This window comes from Curcuma longa, chromosome 11 (genome assembly GCF_044706935.1).
Source record: "Curcuma longa cultivar G26 ecotype Majalengka, Jawa Barat chromosome 11, ITB_CL_G26_1.1, whole genome shotgun sequence".
Lineage (NCBI taxonomy): Eukaryota > Viridiplantae > Streptophyta > Magnoliopsida > Zingiberales > Zingiberaceae > Curcuma > Curcuma longa.
The window spans coordinates 18,232,772-18,255,736 of NC_133871.1; the positions used below are offsets into that span (position 1 = coordinate 18,232,772).

At 36.8% G+C, this 22,965-nt stretch overlaps 3 protein-coding genes across 3 annotated transcripts; all 3 read right to left on the reverse strand.

The window, feature by feature from the left end:
• Window positions 1–356: 356 nt before the first annotated feature.
• On the reverse strand, window positions 357–1,207 carry LOC141836905 (auxin-responsive protein IAA4). The gene is made up of 4 exons (XM_074724369.1): window positions 1,041–1,207; window positions 690–895; window positions 503–599; window positions 357–411 (listed from the first exon to the last, which is right to left on the reverse strand). Exons 1-4 carry the CDS (start codon window positions 1,205–1,207, stop codon window positions 357–359), a joined length of 525 nt encoding a protein of 174 aa, XP_074580470.1.
• Window positions 1,208–4,030: 2,823 nt separating this feature from the next.
• Window positions 4,031–6,568, reverse strand: LOC141842421 (uncharacterized). Its single transcript, XM_074730628.1, has 2 exons — window positions 6,471–6,568; window positions 4,031–6,168 (listed from the first exon to the last, which is right to left on the reverse strand). The coding sequence occupies exon 2, from the start codon at window positions 6,133–6,135 to the stop codon at window positions 4,312–4,314; it is 1,824 nt and encodes a 607-aa protein (XP_074586729.1). The 5' UTR covers window positions 6,136–6,168; window positions 6,471–6,568; the 3' UTR covers window positions 4,031–4,311.
• A 982-nt stretch (window positions 6,569–7,550) lies between these two features.
• LOC141840950 (putative acyl-CoA dehydrogenase IBR3) lies at window positions 7,551–22,775 on the reverse strand. The gene is made up of 16 exons (XM_074729052.1): window positions 22,436–22,775; window positions 20,575–20,715; window positions 20,201–20,332; window positions 19,096–19,284; window positions 18,081–18,158; window positions 16,538–16,660; window positions 16,335–16,433; window positions 16,151–16,268; window positions 14,908–15,167; window positions 14,559–14,750; window positions 9,957–10,099; window positions 9,342–9,426; window positions 9,039–9,248; window positions 8,812–8,964; window positions 8,230–8,334; window positions 7,551–7,957 (listed from the first exon to the last, which is right to left on the reverse strand). The coding sequence occupies exons 1-16, from the start codon at window positions 22,706–22,708 to the stop codon at window positions 7,766–7,768; spliced, it is 2,493 nt and encodes an 830-aa protein (XP_074585153.1). The 5' UTR covers window positions 22,709–22,775; the 3' UTR covers window positions 7,551–7,765.
• Window positions 22,776–22,965: the final 190 nt, after the last annotated feature.

The following is a 22,965-nucleotide window of genomic DNA, read 5'->3' on the forward strand; positions in this document are numbered from 1 at the left end:
TATCAACTTTATCATGAAATTTTATATTATTTTAGTTTATGAAATAATAACTAATATATTATCATGGGTCTTTAATTCGTGGATGTATTTAATTTGTTGATAAATATTTTTTTCAACTTAAGACGACGTTGGTTGTCCAGTTGGTGCATTTGGTAATAAGTAATTTTTGATATATATATATATATATATATAAAAGTATTAAAAATAGGAAATAAAAAATATTTTATGTGGAATAAACTTACAGAGCCTAAATATAATATACCTTTTGTGTGCCCTTACAATTAACCAAGAACAACTCTTTAAGATGAGAAAAAACATTTAAAAAAATGGAATTGATGAGAGAGGAACACCGAACACTAGCATTTTTCAACTTTAGTGATCTTCAATTTCTTGACGGTGCTCAAGAACAACCTGTAAAATGAATTAAAATAAAGCAGATGATCATGTTAGAAATTAAACTGAAAAGAAAGAAAGAAGTGATCGAGGAAGGTTTAATTATTACTCCCATGGCACATCTCCAACCATCATCCAATCTCCCTCTTCGTCCTCATAAGTCAGCACATGGCTCTTCTCTAGTGACACTTGGGAAACATGAGAGCCTGGTAATTAAAATGTTCAGCAAATTAAAATCTATCGATCGGTAAGGCCGATCATATTGCACACCAATACAAGATTATATCAGTCGTTACATGTGATCGTCGTCCTAAACATGTGACCAAGGGACTTTATCAGATCATCGTAGCCATTATGCGCGAACAAGTCGAGTTTCCTGCCAATTGGAACTCCCTCCATGTAAACCTTTACAAAGAATGTCTCTGAGTTACTCTGATGCGCTTTGCCCTCGAGTGTGCTCCTAAGAAGTGGTTTGATTGGTGGCCAGTCAGATAGTGGATCCCTATTCAGGAAAACGATATAAACCGAATCGGAAATGGTGATGTTTACTAAAGAATGATCTGTAAACTAACACTAAGAAGCAAGAGAAACACGAACAGCTAGCGAGAAGATAAAGGAGAAACAGAGCAGCTTCTTTGGATTCTTACTTTTCCTTGTGGGAGTACTTGTGTTGTAGAGAGGATGAAGAGAGGCTGAGGCCAAGCCTTAGCTCAGTGCTCAAGTCTCTCCTTTGCTCAAATATGGAAGATGTACTGAGGTCAGGGTCACAGCTGCTGTCTATGGAAGAAGAAGGGGAGTTACAATATCCTCCCATGGTAGCTGCTGCTAGCTTAGTGATCACAAAAGATAAGAGTGGTAAAGCAAAGTGGCCAGAATTTTATAATGCTTCAAAATTATGAGCACGAGGTTTAAGCTTCAGTAATGCAAGAGTTGGTGCTGTAACAATGGCATTGGCTCAAGTGCTATACCCAAAGGGAAATACAGCCCGGTGTGCCAAAATGAAAAGCTATATTAATTTATATTCTTTTCTCACACAGGAAAATATGTCAAAAGGTATAGCAGAAGGTCAAAGCAATTGAAGAAGCTTTCTTTGTAGTGAACAGACAACCCACCATCTTCCTGGCTCTTTCATTGACCAAGATTGGGCAGTAAAAGCAAGTTCCCATGCAGTAGGGAGACAAGGCACCCCCAGCCTTCTCCTTCAGGTCTCATCTTTTCTCATTAAACCACATGCAATTAAATCCTCATGTCTGCTTGTTTGGGCTTCATTATTTTTTATTATTATTATTTTTGGTAATCCAGGTATCCTGCTGGTTTGGGCTTCATTGATCATATATACATGTGTAATGCATTGTGTGGCCTAATAGCAGCAGGTTTCCAAAGTAAACCAATGCATGCAAAGGATTCAGTAAAAAGCAAAACTCCAAGTATTTGACAGGCACACAGCCCACCAATTCCTTCCTGGTTTCTGCATGTTTTCCAAATTTTTTTAAAGTTCTGCTGTCTCATTCAATTTGAAAAGTTTACATTTGCTGGCGCGCGAGTCTTTTTTGTATCTGTATATTTGTGCTTTTTAATATATAGCTTTGTGCCTTTTGTATATTTATCAAAGACACCTTAAGATCAGGATAGCTAGTATCTCAAGGATCAAGATGTACACGAAAATGAAATCGTCATCATCCTTGAGTCTCTCATTTGCTAAAAGGTTAATTATAGTCATATGGTGCTTAAAATAATGCATGAGATCCTCCTAAAAGCAAGACATGAAGGCTACTTGAAGGAGACATGCCCTGAACAATATCCCATGTCAATTACAGCAATAAAGATCGAGTTGACAACACACCAAACCAACCAACAATCTTCTGCGCTCATATACACTAAGTCGGAAAAAAATATTCGATCTAGAAGGCAAGTTGGTTATGCTGTCAATTTTGCTTCATAATACTAATGCCTTTTTCTCATTCCCTTTTTTATCTGAATGTTCAAACTTATAGAAAACCTTGTCACATGAGTTTAATTTATCATGCACGTTAGTAAAAGGACTTAACTTAAAGGCTGTCATAAGTAGACAAGTCATGGATTGTTGGGAAAACTTTGAAAGAGAATTATGACTCCATTTATGCAAAAGCTTTTCTCTCCTTCTGTAGTCAGCAATCTAAATGGACTGCAGGAGAATAACAAGGCCAGAGGGGAGGGCTCCAAGCATTTAATACTAGACATAAGTTGTAAATGTAGAGCATCAATGTAGGGAACCAATTGATTCAAGGAGACATCTGACCTATCTTGCTCCTAAAGTAATGACAAAGAGAAAGGTGTAGCAGTAATACAAGTAAAGAGTGCTAACCTTTTTTACGTTTTCCAATGTTCACATGAAAGATTTGCATGTGGACAACTCGAGTTTTGCATCCCTAGGACAACCCCATCCCCATGGCTTTGGATCTCTACAAGGTTGTACATGTTTCATAGTTGAACTAATTAATCCAAGTGAGAGAGGTTCTTAATCTCTACCTACCTACCTACCTTTCGAAGCCACATAGAACTTCCTTTGGATACCGTAGCAAAAGAATTTGGGCTAATCTTTTTCTTCTTGATCGTAAACGTAACGTGGCACGGATCTGATGGCTTCCAGGTTTGTAATAAATGATGGTTTTTAATTTCCCCACTATCAATAAGCTATACCAACTCTGTACTATGAATCTTAAAATGATTGCTGCATGCAATAATACAATGAATGTGGAGGTGAGCGAAATGAATCGATTGGGATGGACAAGGATGCCTTGAATGGAGTGCTTCTGGTCCTAGACAACAAAGGGCACTGCCCTACAACTAACTCATCACATTCCTTCCTTCCTTCCATCATATTGAGTCATTCATACACGGGCTTCATCTTATCTCACACCCCTTCCCCTTGGAAGTCACAGCTAATAAAAAAGGGCAATACAACTAAGCATCTTTCAGAACTCAACTCTCTCGTGTTTCTTTTCACAAACTGCTGATTAATTCCAACTCAAGTTTTGCATGGCCGTAATGATGCTGTCTAACCTTGCCTCTTCATTGCTTGTCACTTTCTCCTAATTGAACGGTGATAATTTGATTTCAGCAGGAAATGTTCAGAGGAAGAATGGCATTTGATTTCCTCAAGCAATTGCCTTTATCCATATCCGTGATATATCCCTGTGTGCTCCACAATTGATTTTTCAAGGTCTCAACCAGGAGTCCCTGAAGTTTATAATTAATTAACAATAATTAAAGTAAACACACAACCTGTGTGTGTGTGCGTGTGTGTTTTTACTTGCGATGGGAAATAGAAGGTGGATAAAAAGTACACAAATGATATATAGAGCGAACAAAAGCTGGTATTCCTTTGTTCACTTTGAAACAAAGAAGGATGAAATTTCAAATATGTTGAATGGCATCAATACCTTTAGATATTTTGATTTTGGACAATGTGCTAAATGTGCTTACTGTTGATGTAGTAGGTGTTTAAGGAAGTAATTGACGATTCAAGAACGAAATTCTCATCTTTCGTTTTCACCAATATTTGAGTGGTTACGTAGCATGGATAAACATCACATTTTATACAATGATCAACCAAAAGAATGTTTTGAAAATTATATGAACACCTCCAAGAATATCATGATTCCACAATACAGTGCCAAATGAAACCACAAAGGTAAACAATACACACATACTTTACATGGATGACCTGTTCAAAGGCCAACCTTTACAACCTCCCTCTTGTTTTGCATACGTTCAAAGAACTTCGCGAGCATATTTAGCTTCCATAAACACGTGAACTCGCCTCGAGGGCTGGCAGATCACACAACATGCTTAAGCAACACATATGCAAAAGGAAAACAACCAATAGAACAAACCATGTAACCAACGGCAATCAACGTGCTCATAAGAAATCTTCACCTACTTAGCTTTTGTGTCATCAATTCCTTCAGGTGCCATAGTTTTGGAACTTGGTGACTTCCCAATCAATGCCTTCTTCACCTTTACAATTGACTGCTTCACTTTTGACATTATGGTTTTAGATTTCTTACCTGATAGTTCTTCTTTAGTAGCCGCTTCATCTGCTTTTGTAGCATCGTTGGTTTCAGTTAAAATTCCAGTGTCAACTTGTGCAGTCTCTTGCTTCTTCTCTTCTGTGTTCTCATTTGCAAATTTATCCTGAAGAGTTTGCTTGTTTGGCTTTGATTCTGTCTCTAACTGATTGTCGGAAGGCGCATCAGTTTCAACTCCAACCAGTTTAATGTCTCGAGTGAGTTCGACCAAGTTTGGATTTTGTACTTGCAAATTTTTGTTCTCAGCATCTTCAGAAACTTCAACACCTTCAGCAATGGATTGTGCTGTTTCAGTTAAAGTTATTTTTTCGTTGTCTATATTATTCTCTTGATCCTTCTTTTTAGCCTCAGTTTCTGGCTCTGCGATACCTTCAGCAACTTCACTAGTGGGAGTGTCATCCGAAGATACGACTACAGTTTCGCCCTCAGGTTCTGAAACTACCTGTGTATGGGACTCGGCATGGCGCTCTTCGTCGATCTTTTGGGAGGGCAGTTCGGCAACAATGGTTTCGATTTGAACTTGTTTAGGCTCAGTAGGAACAACATCTGAACTTTCAGATTGAGCAATTTCATGAACCTTATTTACTGGGCATTCAGTTGGCCCTGTAGCTCCACTGTGAGGAAGTTCTTCTTTGGGTACGTGACGACTGACTTCAACTGTATCATCTGCAACCTCCTCAACTGCCGGTTTTTCTTCCGCGCCAGTGGGGACTAAGGTTGCTTCCGAAGGCTCCTGAGAAACGGTTTCAGGCACCTGTTCGACACGATTGTCATCTTTTACTACGTTGGAACTATCTTCACCAGGAACCTGTGAAGATTCTTCTACTACACCTTTTACTTCTTCAGCAACAATTTCTGAAATTACAGGTTCTTTTGGTGCTTCAAATGGAGATTCTCCGCCATTAGTACTGATAACGAATTCGGAGAGTGGTTCCGGTAGTTTGTCATCTGTTGCAGAAACATCAACAATTTCTGAAATTACAGGTTCTTTTGGTGCTTCAAATGGAGATTCTCCGCCATTAGTACTGATAACGAATTCGGAGAGTGGTTCAGGTAATTTGTCATCTGTTGCAGAAACATCAACAATTTCTGAAATTACATGTTCTTTTGGTGCTTCAAATGGAGATTCTCCGCCATTAGTACTGATAACGAATTCGGAGAGTGGTTCAGGTAGTTTGTCATCTGTCGCAGAAACATCTGCTGTCGATTCTTGAACAATTTGTTCTTCTTCGGTAGCAGTTTCTGAAATCTCGAGTAGTTCTTTTGGTGCTCCAACTGGATCTTTTGTGTCATTGGCATTGCTCTGGGAGGACGGTTCGACATGCTCGTCGATTTCTAGTAAGGAAGAATTGCTTATTTCAAATGATTCTTGAGCAATTTCTTTTGGTGCCTCAACTGGATCTTGTGAGATAGATGCTTCTGAAGCCTCGGCTGGTTGAGTATTAGGTACATCAGTTGTATCATGTAAGCCCTTGTCTTCCGCTGGACTTGCTATTTCTTCCTTGGCCTCCTCGATCGTAATATCTTCTTTTTTCTTTTCATCATTTGCTTCAATACTTGCTACGTCCTCCTGTATGATTTTCCCCCCTTGTTCATTTCCTTCTACATCCTCATGCTTTGAAAGACTCAGCTCATCAGTAATATTTACATCAACTGAAACGATCTTCTCCATCTTCTGTGAACTTAGCAAAGGACACTTGCTCTCCTGAAACGAAAAGAAAGATTGTGTGTGTGTGTGTGTGAGAGAGAGAGAGTGTGGTAGATTTCAAGGAAAGCATCCCCCAAAAGAAGACGACAAAGACAGACAACGTTCTCTGATCCACCAATTGCTTATGCATCTACGGTATCTCAAAGATCATGCAACAACAACTCTTCCACAGACTAAACATAACATATTAAAGCAGAAGCTAACATGCAAGATTCAACAACTTAAAACTCATCATGAGAAAAATTGAAGTAGAAGAACATACTGGCTATTGGATGAAAAATAGCTTATTTGTAACTCACCTCAGTAACTGAATTGATCTGCCACAGGAGCTTCAGAAATTGCTTGAGAAATCTCTGGTTGGAGTAGCAGAGGCTGAGAATTGGAGGATAAGGAGAGACAGTAGATTATGTAAGGTCTGAGTGATGTAGACACCAGTGGCTCAATTAGGAAGCACTTCAAGCATGAGCTGGCACAAGTGGATCCACATGCAACACCAAGAAAAAAATAAAGGCAGAAACTAATAAAATGTCTTAAAATTTAAAAATCATCTGAAAGGTATCTAATTTTCAGAAATGTTATCCAAAATAACTGTGTTCCACCCTCACCGTCCTCTCTTCTCTTTATATCCCGCTGATGTGATTCTGAAAACTGATGGTGCTTTCTTGATTGTTTGTCGATGAAAAATAAACGAAGATGGAATTCAATAACGAAGGTGAAGATTATTAATTGATTGATTTGGGATGATGGATATCACTATGTTGCTTGCCTGTAAACCTCATGGCTCTGTTGGTGGCTTCATTTGTTTGTTTGTGCGTGTGTGGCGCGCAGATATAATTGGAATTGGAATTGGTAATGGTAGCTAGCTTGAAGTTGCTTTCAGCTCTGATATACAACTTTTTAACCTTTTGCTTAACTTCAAGGACATACTTCCAACTTTAATGTAGTTGGCCTCGCTCTCTTCCAAATTTCATGATATGACCAATTATGCCATATATAAAACATGATAGAGATAGAAAAAATATAACTCCCCTACGTTTATGTTTCCTCCAAAAGCCCTTTTGCAACTCCAACTTTTAACTAGATTACAGCAAGTAAACAGTTGCTTTGGTTTCAAGTTTGATATAATGACTGCTAGAGTCTACAGTGAGAGATAACCATCATGTCTAAAAATGATATCACATACAATCAATTATGTTTCACTTACGTCCAGTTTGGATACTCAATTATGTTTAGTTCTCAAGTTTAGGATTTGGCCCCGATTCAATCTAAAGAACTAATCAATTAGATGGCACACTGGTTCAAAGGCCACTTCAACTTCAAAAAATATTACTCCATTCAGTTCGTCTCACGCCTATTGCAATATGGAAAACTAAAAAAGAAAAGAAAATCGAATTAATCAAATACCAGCAAATTTAACCAACTGCGTTTATTTCCAAGTAGTCATCATGAATTACTGATATCAAACTAGCAATGGTAAAGTGTTAAATAGCAATACAAGCTCCAGACTCCAGATCATCCTTAAGCTGGTATCAGTTTTGGTGTGCTTTATTCTTGTTTGATCTTGTTTTTGCCAGAGTTACACGTACTGAACACTCTATAGCTTGGCTCTTTTAATCTCTAACTTACCTATGGTTCCCAGATGAACTTCATCGGGACCATCAGCAATCCGCAGAGTGCGAGCAGTAGCCCATAAATGTGCCAGAACAGTCTCTGACGATACACCAGCAGCTCCATGAACTTGGATCGCAAAGTCAAGCACCTTCAATGCCATATTTGGCGTTGATACCTGTCATGTTTCCAAAGCAAGATATTTAGAGAGAGCATCACGAACAGTATCTTATCTAGAACCACAGTGGACTAGTGCAGTGGTCTATACAGCCTGAGACAACTCACGCATGCACTCAGTCAGGATTGAATGAGTGCCTGGGAGGGATGAGGCCAGGCTTGTTAGAAAGACTGCCTGAAGGCTAAGTGTTCGGAAGCGAGTGACTTAACTATTTCCCCCAAAATTAACTGCCCGTATTTCGAGCTTGTTAGAAAGACAAAGCATCAACTTACCTTGGCCATAGCAATTATTTTTCGAGCTTCCTTGTTCCCAAAACGATCAAGATGATCAGCCGCTCCAAGAACGAGCAGCCTTGCTTTCTCCAATTCAATGCGACACTGCATCAGACATGGACAAGTGTATAAAATCAGAGGGGTGCATTTATAAAGTCATTATAGAAATACATATTTCATTCTTCGTAAAATAAATATTTTAGGAATATTTTATCATTATGAAAATTTTCCCTCATCTATTTATAACATTTCGACGAATTAAGCATATGAAGAGTTATTCAACATCTATTCCATTCTATAACCCAGATACTTATTCATATTTTATTCCTTTTCTATTTCTCCTAAAATAGCCTCTATTACTTATCTATTCTATTGCATTAACCAAACACACCATTACTTTCACCAACTACAAGCAGATTATGGTCATAAAAGAAAGATTTCATTTAGTCATGTCCAATCATTCGCATCATTAGTAATCAACCATAGTAGATTGAAAACTGACAATATAACCCAACTAAAACTACTGATACATGATATAGTAAGCATTAAGTCAAAAAAGAAAAAAATATCAAGTCAAATAACCTTGGCAAGATCTGATAAAAATGATCCCTGTTCGGCTATTAACTTTCCAAAGACTCTCCTCTTGAGTGCTCTTTCAACTGCCATCTGCATACCACGTTCTGCAGCTCCTACAAGTCTCATGCAATGATGTAATCTGCCTGGTCCAAGTCTACCCTGAAGATCTAGTGATGCTGAGATATCATGAAAAATGAGACGTCATATACCAAGTCATGGAAGATAAGACATACTTGTGCAATCTCAAATCCCCGGCCTTCCCCAAGAAGAATATTCTTCACAGGTACACGGACATTTTCAAAAACTATTTCAGCATGGCCATGAGGTGCATCATCAAAACCAAAAACGAGCAAGGGTCTTTTTATGCACACCCCAGGAGTATTGACATCCACTAAGATCATTGATTGCTGCTTATGCAAAGCAGCAGAAAAATCCGTTTTCCCCTACATGTGGTGTTGAATTTCACACTAGTTATCGAAAACAGATGACTCATTCTAGTAATAAACGCAATAATTGGTTTTATTACTGAAACATACCATCACTATGAGGACTTTGCATCTAGGATCCATTGCTCCACTTGTCCACCACTTCTTTCCATTTATGATGTAGAAGTCGCCTTGCCTATGTCAAATTTGTAGAATGATCATCTCAAGGTAAAAGCACATTTAGCATCAGGCTGAATGAATCTTATAAGATCCAATTACAATGAAAAAAGGTATTAATTAAGTATAAAATGCAGGTACAATACTATTTTCAGTAGCATCCAAGCATTCTAGACTAAAAATAGTATTATGAGGGTGCTTTATAGAAGTTACGACAGAACTATGCTTCTCACAGTGCTGACATGTACCACTGGCAAATTAATTTCTAATTGCCACCTGAGCTACTAAAAGAATTAATCATAATTTTATGGTTCTCAATTTTTCTAGGTAGCAAGGTAACTGATGACCATATTAAAAACCAGTAAAAAGAGAACGTGGCATGTGTTGAATAAACAACAAAAACAAAGATGTGCAGGCAACACTAACTGGAAAGAAAATTATGGGGGAAAAATTGTAAAGGAAATTGGAAAAAGCTCAACAATAACACCAAACTATAGTAGAGATTATACATGTTCAAGGAGTGACAAGATGAAGTTCAGTGAATCCTACCTAGTTATTGAACATTCAATGTTGGTTGCATCAGAAGATGCAACTTGTGGCTCAGTCATTGCAAATCCAGATCGAATGTTTCCTTCTAGCAAGGGAATCAGCCACTCTTTTAGTTGCTCCTTGTTGCCATACCTCAACAAAACCTGAATGAAGATAATTGCAGAACATGCTCTTAATATTACATAGTGAAAAGAATCATAAATTGCAGGTAACTACAAACTATTATAACAAATTATCATTGCTGATTTCACTGTTGGCTACAAGGAAATTAACACAACTGTAACAGAAAATCCAGAAAATTGCAGATGAAAAACATCATTTCTAACCTCTAACTTATTAATCATTCAGCTTAGCTACAGAATTTACATTTTGTAGAATTGCCCATCTCTTTTCAATCAATAGGTAGTAGAACAAAAGATTTGTCTTGTGTTTAAATGATCACATATTTGGTAGGATTTGACATCATCTCCTAACAAGCCATAAGTTGAACAATAAGATCTGTTAGGGTATCCACACTAGACCCGGCCTAGTAACTGGGTCAACAGGCCGGGTACATGTTGACCCAGTTGTCGGGCCGATTACAGTTCTAGCCCAATAAAAACCACCGAACTAGCGGTTAACTACTATTTCATTTTTTTCTTTTCCGACCATTAGAGTTCTAGCCATTGGGCTAAAGGACGGGTTTTTTTTGTATTTTTTTCAACGGTTGAAATCATTTGACCCTTTTTTGATCAATAGCTATGATTTAGTATCCGTTACTCTTCAAATTCTATAAATAGAGAGCTCATTTATTAATTCCACATTCATCTTCTCTATTCTCATTCTAAATTCCGCAATCTCTATATGCTTTCGACTCCAATTCTATACGCTTTCGACTTCCACTTTCGACTACAATGGAAGGAGGTCGAGGAGGTTCATCATCTCGATCTCGGAGGGACAAGGGAATAGTAATTCTGAATGAGGAGCTCAACATTCAATCCATCAATGATGAGACGAACAACTTCCGACACCCGAAACACAAGTATCGATGCAATTACTTCTAAAGTTCGAGAAATTCCTCCTTTAAAATATTCTATTTTTACTAAATATTTTGAGAAGATTACTTTTCCGTTGAGAGAATTTTGTGTAAAATGTAAGCACTGCAATGCTTCCTATAAATTATAAGTCGGCGACGGCTATAGGTCATTGAAACGACATGTAGACATGAAGCACTCGACGGAATATGGAATTGACCGTTCTCGAGCACAATTATCTAGATTTTCCATTAGTGAAAATACTAATTATGGTGTATTTTTATATTTCGATAATAAATTAAGAGAATCATTAGTTAGATTTGTTTCCGTAGAACATCTTTCATTTAGTTTTGGATCTAAATACACTTTTGAAGATTGTTTAAAATAAGCTCTTAATCCATCTGCTAAATTTATTCCTAGAACTACACTTGTTAAAAAATTAATAAAACAGGGGGGGGGGGTGATTTTAATTGAAGAATTTAGTAAATTAAATAATTAAGTTTCTTTATGTTCCAATATTAAGAGTGGTCATTAGCAAACACATTCATATATGGGTGTGACTTGTTATTGGATAGATAACTCCTAAAATATCCACATAAAAATGTTAGCTTATAAAGTTTTTGATGAATCGCATATTGCTCACAACATCTCATAATTATTATATTTAATTTGAAAAAAATATGAATTAACTCATAAAATATTTTCAATATCATTTTATAATGTTAATTCTAATACCGCTAGTATTGATGAACTAAAATTTATATGTCAACCTATTATTGATAGTTTATTTTTTCATATTCATTGCGTATGTTATGTTTTAAATTTATACATTCAAAATGGATTAACAATTTTAGAAAATCATATTAAACCAATTAGAACTGTTATTTCCTATTTATGGTCGCATCCATCTATAATGAAATAATAGATTTTGTAAAAATAATGGAATGAGATCTAAAAAATTTTCATGTGGTGTACCAACACGTTAGAATTCAACATATCAATTGTTACAAGATTCATTTCAATATAGTGACTTATTATGTTCATTTTTTGCATAAACAATTAATAATACTAATATATATTTATTTTCACACCAATATAATATTTATAGTAGTATTTGTAAAATTTTAAAAGTATTTAATGATGCAACCGAATAACTTTTGGATTTTTATTATTCTACTTCTCATTTAGTTTTAGTGAATTTTTATAACGTAGTATTAATTTTAAATGAAGTTAGTACCAATGAATTTTTATCTTCTTATGTATTAGCAATGAAAGCGAAATGGGAAAAATATTTTTTCATATTTTTTGAAATTTATTTAGTTGCATTTGCTTTAGACCCTAGATGTAAATTACAAGTTTTACAAGAAACATTAGTTTTGTATTATAATGCTTTAATTCCATTTAAAGATTTTTCTTCCTAATAATATTGTATATAATATTAGAAATTATTTATATGATATTTATAAAAAAATATAGTATAAAATATGAAATACAAACTAATATTTCTGAAACACAAAATACTAGTAGTAGTAATTTAAAACTTACAAAAACACAACTTTTATTAAAAGAACGGATGAAATGCCCATGAGGATCCTCAAGTTTCACACAGGAAATTGAGAATTATTTTATGACTTCTTTTAATTTTAATGAAGCAGATAGCAAAGTGGATTTTGATATCCTAAAGTGGTGGTCACATAAGGTTCAAAGTTTTCATGTCCTCTCTATGATCACCAAAGAAATTTTAACTTGTCTAGTATTAACAATTGTTGTGGAACAGACTTCAGTGTTGGTGGTAACATTGACGATCGACTTTGTCTCCCGACTCGTTGAAAACCCAAGCATTACTCCACGATTGGACCAGAGCTAAAAAAAAGAATTCAAGGAATGCAACTTTTAGATGATAAAGTCGAAGAATTTGATACCGAAGGAACGAATACTATGGGAACGGAAAACGAAAGTAAGTAGCAATGCTTAAGATAAAAGAGTAAAAAGGTAAGAGAACTATATGAGCTTTAATTTCATCTTAAGGGGATACGTAGACAACTTAAATAAGTACAGGTCATTTTTCCATTTTTATTTTTTTAATGAATTAATTTTAAAATTTTTTAATATAATAATCTTGAACCATGGCGAATCATAAACCGAATTGTGAACCGACAGTTCTGAACAGTGAACCGTAACTGTCTTGGATAGTAAAGGTTAAGGGTTGACCTATCAGGATCTATCGAACTAGTGGTTCCAAACCGTCGAACCGTCAGTTCCAAACCGTTGAATCGTTGGTTCCGAACCATGGTAGGATCTAATCCACACTCCACAAGTCCAGAATCAGACACAAATAAAGCGTGTCCAATACAAAATTTCACCGAGATGAAAAACCATGCCAATACTCTTACAATAATGATCTTATCAACATATACAATAACAATGACTACTGATTAAGAATGATGAGAAAAGAGGAATGCTACGGTTAATTTCTAACTAAAATTTTCAATCAATGCTGATAATCATTCAGACATAACGATTAGTTTACTTGATAATTTAACATTGCAAAGCTGGTAATAATTCAGACATAATGATTACTTTACTTGACAATTTAACATTACAAATAATGTATCAAAATACACCCTAAACTGCAACGCCAGCAGCAGTTTACTCCATATGAACCTGTTCGTACAACTCTCCATGGAAGAGTGCAATTTATCTACTTGATAAATGAGCCAATAAAAACATAACTAGAGAGAATAATATCTGGACCTCAGACACCTTGGTTACAATCAAGAATGAGACAGCATCCAAACAGACATCATCATCCACCTAGGTTAATTTTTAACAGCAAGCCTAACTTTAAAAAGACCAATGTCATGGTTTAAACTTCATTTTATCTACCCTTATAACAAACGATATGAACCATTCAACCCTTGTGCCTGCACTGAGTCACCATTGAAGTGAACCATAGGAAACCTCAAGCTAGAGCATAAGTATCTATCCTACCCTGCTTGTCGCACCCAAAAAACAAATCATGCCTCATTAAGTGTCTTGGTAAAGATATTAGCAACTGTTCTCCCAGAGAAGTTATGGTTTGCTGATCTTCTAGGGTTTAAAGAAATTTTTTCTTACTTCATTATCCATTACCCTGTGCACAATAAATGATGGAATGCAGCAGTAAGTCGTGCTCAGCATAACCATCTATTAGAGCACCTTTAACCTTATGTACTATTTACTTTCTTTCCTTATACCTTTTTTCATCAATCTTGGATGCATGAATATTATAGCCTGGAATCCTCCATCCAAACTTCAAGTTGACCACCACCATGCAACTATAAATAACAGATATTTAATATATATAAAATTGGCGTTCTTAAAGAATATAACATGTCCTACATAATGATGTTTTCATGACTAATTAGTTAGTACAGAACTAAATAACACAATGTAGAGTTATATTTAATAGCATATCTAAAAGATGTATGCATTTGTTGACACTAGGAAGAAGATAAATATGGAATAGTAAATAGTTTATTAAAGAAGAAAAGAAAATCAATGACTGTAACATGGATACAGTAACAGACATATATAAACATTGTGTTACCTCCATATTTCCTGTGTCTGGTGCACCACAGTTGAAAATCTGTGGTGCCCAAACCGAACGGCCCATAATCTCACACAGATATCCATACTCAATGTTGGAAAGCCCAGCACCTAGTAAGTTGTTAGTCCAAGCTCCACCAGAAACATGCCCTTCTCCTTCAAGTATTTTTCTTGCTCTAGCAGCACTGTCAACCTACAGATTTTATCAATGTGACATGCAACAGAAACCAAATCAAACACCAACTGGAAAAGCAGGTAATCAAGTTACTGAACACAAACTATCAAGTTCATTCCCTTTCCATAAGAAACTAATTAAGATTGTGAATAAAAACAAGAAGATAAAACCTTACTGGAATCCATAAGTTCCAAAGGCCTTCCTGCTTGGCTAACAATTTTAGCTTTTCTTCTTCTGGATGAACAGTCCAACGGCTACTTGATTGTGCCATACTGTAAAACTCACTTTCCCTCGGGTATATCTGTTCTTGCAAAAACTTCAACAACTTCTTCCTGAGGTTCAAAACCTTTTGAGTGGGCATAAATAGTCCCAGCTCCATCATGGAATGTTGATTCTCCTCTTCTAATGGCACAGCTACCCTGGGATTCAAAATTCCTGAACACGGTACACAGACAAACTTGTAGGCCTTTGCGAGAACTAGATCTAACCTAAAAGGATCCAGAATACTAAACAATGCAAGATGATAAAATTTAATGGAACAGAAAAAGTGCCTCACTTGAGTGAGCTGGTTCGTGAATGGAGGCCAATCCACTTTTAATTTTTTTTCACCAAATCAATACAGAGGAAAATACATGCTCTGATGAATATCACGTTGCAAGTGGGCAAATTTTGAGACTAACAAGGTTCTTTTTCAAGTACAACCGAAGGGAATTAGGGCCAAAAGAACATTGCAAGAAGAAATACACTCGCAAAATTTTTAATGCAGAAGAAACGTGTCTGCCATGACAGTATATGTGCATGCCAAGGGTCTCTCCCACACTGCGACCGAGCAATTTGTTATAACATAATTCTGTCAATAATGGCCTATGGGAATAAACAGGACTTCAAACTTCTTCTGAGGCAGGATGAGCAAGAAATTTTCCTTTGCTGTGGTCCTTCCTTCCAAGAGTCTGCACTCAGCAACCAGTACTCGCCCTCATGTGCACATTCTCAAAATTATGTCCATAGCCGTACCTCCATCACACTTCAATCAACAAACCTATGTCCATGGCCGTACCTCCATCACACTTCAATCAACAAACCTTCCACAATCCCACTTCAATTGCCCCTCAATCATCTATACCGAACTCTATCCTAAATTCTCATTTGTAGAACTCCAAGCAACACATACTGAAGGAACCCCTTGAAACCTAATCTGAAAATCGAACCCATGGCTTACTTCCTTTAGTAAAGGTATATGGCACCATCCCCACTCCCTGTGTGATTGATTGGTGCCACATTCAAGGCTAACCATAAAACAAATAAAGATTTGATGTTGAATAAGCACTTTAGAATAAAATGTGGTCAAGAGGATATGACCAATCTCACATTCCTTCAAATAAAGAGACTTGGAAAAAAAATCATCACAACAAGATTACCGCAGGGAGAGATATCAGGAAGAACAGATTCTCGATTAATAAATTCCAATGCAGAATCAATTAAGATATTGACTAGCTTTCCAGAATACTGAGCTCGCTCACCACCTGAAGCATTACCCTGCATATCTTGAACTATTACACAACTAAAAACAAATTTCTAAGTAATTTTTTCTGATTTTAATACCTGAATCCACCTATGGTATACACCTGCATGAATAGATGCGCCACGGAACAAAGAAAAGGCAATATAGAATTTCCATTCTCGAACAGGCCAAGGCCTTCCCTGAAGATCATTGATTTATGCAAGTAATAAAACAAACATGATGAATTAAAATGAAACTAAAATTATGAAAAATATAGGGAAAAAACTGTCAAGGTATTGCTTACAGCTGCAGAGCAATATACTGCTAGGTATTCTACCAAGGAAGGGATACCTTCTGGAATACCACTAGTCTCCAGTCCTTCAGATGATTTGTGCTCGCCAAGTGCAGCAAAATCAATAATATAATGCTGAAAAAATTCCAAAGAATTAAATATGATTTGAATAAACCAATCATGTTTGAAGCTAGTAAATGAGCTTTTCAATATATTTCCCAAGTCACAAGTAGTTTTCCTGCACTGAGACATGGAATGGGACTGTTATCAAGCAACTCTCCATCTTCTCTAACAAACTCTAACAAATCATGGATGCTCACTCGGTACAGGAACTTCCTTGCGACACCATCGTCAATCAAAAAGTGCCTTGCATCATCGATCTTCTGTCACATTATGCCACCCCCTCAAACTAAAGTGTTGCTCCGTACTTCATTGACAATTTCCTCTATCATCAGTTTATTTCTCTATTATTTGTATAAATAAAGAGACCTAATTTCTCTCTCCTTATTCTCAAGTAGTCTTTTTCCTATTGTATGGTAATCTTAGAAGTTAATGAATCTTTTCTCTCACTTTGTTTGACATTTCCTCCTCCAGGGCATGTCTACTTGAGTAAAGGAAAAAGGGAAAGAAATGACCAGTGCTAGGGAAGCAAAGAGGGGAGAGAAGGGAGAGGAAAGGAGTTTCCCTTGTGTTGGAGAAGGGAGAGGAAAGGAGTTTCCCTTGTGTTGCTTACTTGAGAAGAGATAAAAGAAGTGGAAATGAAAAGCAATGGCAAGTTTAGACATTCCATGTCGTTCTTACTAAGATATACAAAAGCTAAACAGTCTTTTCATCACTTTTCAATGCTTCCATGCCTCTTTCATCCGGTTTCGGCTAGAACCAAAAGTGAGGAAAGGACATCCAAATTGCCCCTTATTTCCCCTTACTTTTCTTCTACTTTAGTAGGCAACAGATTATTGATTTCTTCTTCCCTTCCCTCTTGTTGGGCTCCTTTTCCTCAAAAGTAGGCATGCCTTTACCTTCCTTTAATACGACTTAGATTCTAGAAAATGTCATTCCTTTTTTAATCTCCTTTGTTTTCTATTACAACAAAGTAGGAGCTAATCCGCTAATCATTTTTTTAACCATATTCATCATGTGTCATCCACCCATTTATCTTGCCATACTTAGCCTTAATCCATGAAAACTTTGGAATCTTATGGTATGTTTAACATGAGGTACTAAGAAAGGAAATGTGCTCCCAAATTACATGAACTACTTTCATCAGAACTATTATATTAATGTACCACATTCATCAACGTCATCAAGTCATGCTAGTCCCAATTAAAATAGTATCATATTAGCCTCCTAAATTTTTTTCAATGATATGAATTCCCTACAGTTGTTATCTCTGTTCACCTATATAAAATGCCTTAAAAAGTTATATCATAATAAAAAAAATTACTAGCTAACACAGTAAAGTTAAACAATTAACTAGCGATACAGGAAAAAAGGGCAATTGAAACAATTTGTTCAAATATGTTCAGGAGGGTAGGGATGAGTGGAGGATTATTACCAAGCTGCTGTATGCAACATCGCACATTTGATTCCCTAAAGTTGATAGTTCCCAGTCAAGAATGCCAATTACCTGATCCTGTAATATAAAGTAAGGAAAGGGGAAAAATAATTCATACATTAGAGGTCAATGAACATTTATTTGTTGTCACATGGTAGTATCTCATTAGGTACAAAGTTTATGAATTCAAACTCAATTATAAGCAATCTGATAAAAAAAATTATGGGAATTATATTATTAGTTGTGCTGAGATATGAAAAAAAAATTCCCTCTATGCATAAGACAAAGATATTAGTACTCATTTAGCATCATCATAAAGCATACAAAATTGGGCACCATAAATTAGCATCATTATAATCATCAAGTTGTTAGTTTCTATCTCTTTGGGACTGGCTATAATGGCCTACTCGATTAAATTCTATGAGTATTAACTACTAATATCCATCTCTCTTAAATCACTCCTATATAGAGCTTTCTTTGGTCTGTCTACTCTTTACACCTTGAGCTCCAATCAATTCAACATGTCTAACTATAAATCTATTGGTTATCTTTGTACATATCCATCTAGTCTCAACTTATTATCTCTCATTTTATCATCTATCTATATTGCCCTAGCATACAAGTAGATAAATGATTATTTAGCAAGCAAATGTGATCACCTGGGTTCATTTAACCATCAATATAGATTGGCCAATTGCAAGGTGTTTATGGGTTGTCAATGCATCTTTTTTTATATCATCGTAAACAGAAAATTCAGTAGTTTATAACTTTGCAAGCAATACCCTCTCAAAAATCCTTTTTCAAAAAAATGCAAGCAATCTTAAATTTAGGATTTCTTCATTACTTTAGTATCAGCACATTAATCAAACATATCAAATGACATCACAACCAAATTTATCAAATAGGATTTGCAATTTAAATTGTTGAAATTAAGTAGCTAATTGAATAATCGAAATATATTTCAGAATGCCTGAAATCCACCAAAAATAGCTGAGTGGCATTAAAATGTAGGAACCTTGATAGGATGAAAAACAAGATTATCGATTCGATAATCCCCATGTACGATCCCAGTGCCTGATGCACCCAAAGAATCTTCAACTGGGATATTGTTTCTGAGCCAAACAATCAGATCTAACATTTTAGGATTCCGTTCAAGTTTCCCTTGACCAGTAGAAGACAGATATTGCTTTGCCCATCTTTCTACCTGAAAGACAAAAACGATTTTACATTTTTTTCGGATTTTCTCTTCTTCTGATTCATGTAGCTCAGTTCAACATCAAATTTCAACATAAAAATTGAAAATGCAAAAACAATATATTGAGAGATGAAACAGTATAGTAGTTGGACCAATGGAGCAAAAAATTCACTCAAAGCAAGAAAAAATATTAAGATGGTATATGAAAGGGAGTCTTGGCGCAATAGTAAAGTTATTGTCGTGTGACCTGGTGGTCACGAGTTTGAGTAACGGAGATAGCTTCTTGCAATGCAGAGTAAAGTTACGTATAGTAATTCCCCGAGACCCCGCATTAGTGGGAGCTTCGTGCACCGAACTGCCCTTTATATGAGGTGAATGGTTAGCACAACTGATTGTGATACCATGCTATATCCAGCACTCATGTCAAATAGGACTCTAAAAGTTTGTCCTCCAGATGTTTTAAAAACTTGTTGAGTTTGATTAGATGAGTAACTATTAAAATAACTAGAAGTACTATTAGGAACAGTAAAATAATCTATATTTTATGTTTTTTACATTATCAACCATGTGGATGAGCAGAATTGACTTTCCATGCTGAACATATGAGTGACTCTACTTGTATGAGGCCATTTTTCCTCATGAAACTGGCAGGAATTGAACAAAAGAAACAATACTACAATTATAAATTAAGTTGGTGACCATTATATCCCCAAAGCTTAAACTATTAGGAAAAAATCTCTTACAGTTCTGTATTCTTAACAAATAATAAATGTTTTATTTTGTTCAAAAAAAGAGTAAGAAAACAAACAATAATGTACATTTTTAGACCATAAATTTTTTGTGAGTTTGCATATATGCTCACAGAAAGTATTAGTGATTAGTTCTAGTTTTCCAGATTAAAAAAATTAAAATTAAGTTATAATACCTGCCTCCTACAGTAGTTTTCTCGCTTGCCAAACTTTTGCAAGCCAATAGCATCCACATCAACTTTGTGCAAAGACGCTAGAGTTTTTGCAGTTGCTTCACAAATAAGCCTCCTCCTATCTGGACTCAGTCCCTGGCCACAAAAAGTTGCAGCTTGTTCCAAATTAATTCAAAAAGGAAAAAAAATCACAAAAGAGACACAAAATTTTTTGCTTCCCCTAACCAAAGTCCCCTATCATTTGCAGCACCTAAGTATTACATTTGTTGATGCATTAGATGAAGTAAGAAGCTATAGTTCATTATTTCACAGAAAATGTACTATATTGAATCATCTGAATACCACATCAGCATAGGATAAGAATCTTGCAATCTTACAGGCAACTTGGTATCCAAGAAAATCCGCCCTTCCAGATACTCCATAATGTAGAAAGATGTTCCAATTATGTTTTTATCGGTGCACAAACAAAAGACTTTCGGAACTGAAACATCTGTGTTGACTCCTAAAGCCTTCAAAATCTGTACAAAAATTAAAAAAGATGCATTGATGGAAATTATTAGGAAATATTTGAAGGGAAGCCTAACTAACAAGGCTGCATAATGCTAAAATAGAATTCCCTATGTTGTGGGAAACAGATCAAGACGTCATTTATCTACTTAATCCTAAAAACTGACTAGGAAAAAAAACAACAAATTACAAGCATCTATTGTAAAAGTTTCCTGGCCCATTCAACTCAAACTAAGTAAGAGTTATTTAAAAACAGTTTGGGAGTAAAAAGAGGTCTGTGGCAGTCCCATATGATCTAAGTAACTACAGAAACTGTGAATTTCCAAAATAAAATAGGAGTTAGAAGTCATTCAACTAAAAACTGCTTTTAACTTGACCTTCTTCCTATAATTAAAAAATAATGCAATATTTGATTGCACCAACTTAAAAATAAGTTAAATGACTCTTGTTCCTGTGCAGAGGAAATTCCTTCTCTAACCCCATAACTAGATGAGTTTGTCCAGAAATCCAATTTGTGGATGTAATCCCATGCTGACAAAATTTGTCAATCTGGAACGATGATGGAATTACAAGAAATAACTCATACTGTTATGGGATAGTATGCCTAAGTCAAGAAAATCAAGATTTGGTCCAATTGGCAACGACACAATAGAGGCAAGGCCCGATCTTTTGGCCGACTAGCTCAGATCGGTGCCCAACCCCATAGTTGCTCGACTCATCACCTAGCTCGGCTCGAGGCCAATCACTTTAAGCCCGAGCTCTCCCCACCACCCGAGTTCTCCTATCAGTGACAGTCCGAGCTCTCCTCCCTGGCTTGGCAACCGCCCAAGCTCTCCTCCCTGGCTCAGTGATCACCCGAGCTCTCCTCCCTGACTCAGCAACCGACCGAGCTCTCCTCCCTGGCTTAGTGATTGCCCGAGCTCTCCTCCCTGACTCAACAATCACCCGAGCTCTCCTCCCCGACTCAGCAACTGCCCAGGCTCTCCCCTCTAGCTCAGTTACCGATCTCCGACCCGACCCCCTGGTCAACCGATTCCGCGGCCCACTCAGCCCCTCCCCCCCCCCCTCCCCACTAGATGCTCCACTGACTTTGCTCCCAAATGAATCCGTGATCTCTTAGCTATAAGTCGACTTCTTAGTCAGCTCAATCCCGCCGAGGCCTACTCCTTTCACTCCATCACTCAGCTTGTCAGACCGTCACCAAAAGGACACGTGCGATGATATAATATTTGAGAGTAACTCACCTATCTCATGAATACTACATGATTTAATAGGGCATGGTCTGGGACTGTACCAAGCATGAGTGATAAGACCCTTCACTTCTACGACAATGGAATATTTTCATTACCGAAGATAAGACATCTCCTTTAATGGGACAGCTCCTCTGATGATCCTATATAATGGTTCCGATTCTCGCGGACACAGGTACATGCGCACGCACACACAAAAAGCACTCTACTTCTCTAAGATTTCTTCTTCTTCCCCATCGTCAGTTCGCGGCGTCGAAGTGGTTAAGCCAGAGCACCCCTGTCTTCCGTTCTCACCCTCCTTCTCTTTGCAGCCTAACAAGAGATCCGGCGTCTGCGAGTCTTGCGTAACTTCACCCTCATCCGGCTACTCATCCGTAGGTGATCCTAAGTAGGAATACATACCTACGGCAAAGTTCTGTCCGTCCCTGTTGTTGGCATGTTACATGGCAAAAACAACAACATTTGCCTTACAAAAACAAACCTGGTATTCCCTCTCGATGGCGTGGGCGGAATCGAGGAGCACCCCAGGAGGCTTCTTCCGAAGTACGTAGCGCTGGACGGCCCCATCCAATGAGGCGACCTCCAAACAATAGGTAGGATTGGACTGACCATGCCCAAACTGGGAGACGCTAAACCTAGCCGGCGATCGGGGAAATCCATCCACGTTGGCGATGGCGTAACGAATCAGCGCATCCTCGTCGAGGCGATCGGCAGCCTTCACTGGCCGTAGTAGTTCCGACGTGGAGATCACCATCGCGGTGTCGCAATAGGAGGTCGAGAGAGAAAGAGTGACGAACCGGAGAACTGGAGGCGTCCAGCGTTTAAGCGGGCCGGCAGCAAGCGCTTTCCTGGACGGTCCGTCAGATTTACTTAAAAAAAAAAACAAAATCATTAAAGAATTTAAAATATATTTAAAATGAAAATAAAAATACAAAAAAAGTCGATTTTTAAATAATTTTTATGAATTTAAAAAATATTTTTAATTTTTAATTTTTTTTAAGCCAGTAGGTC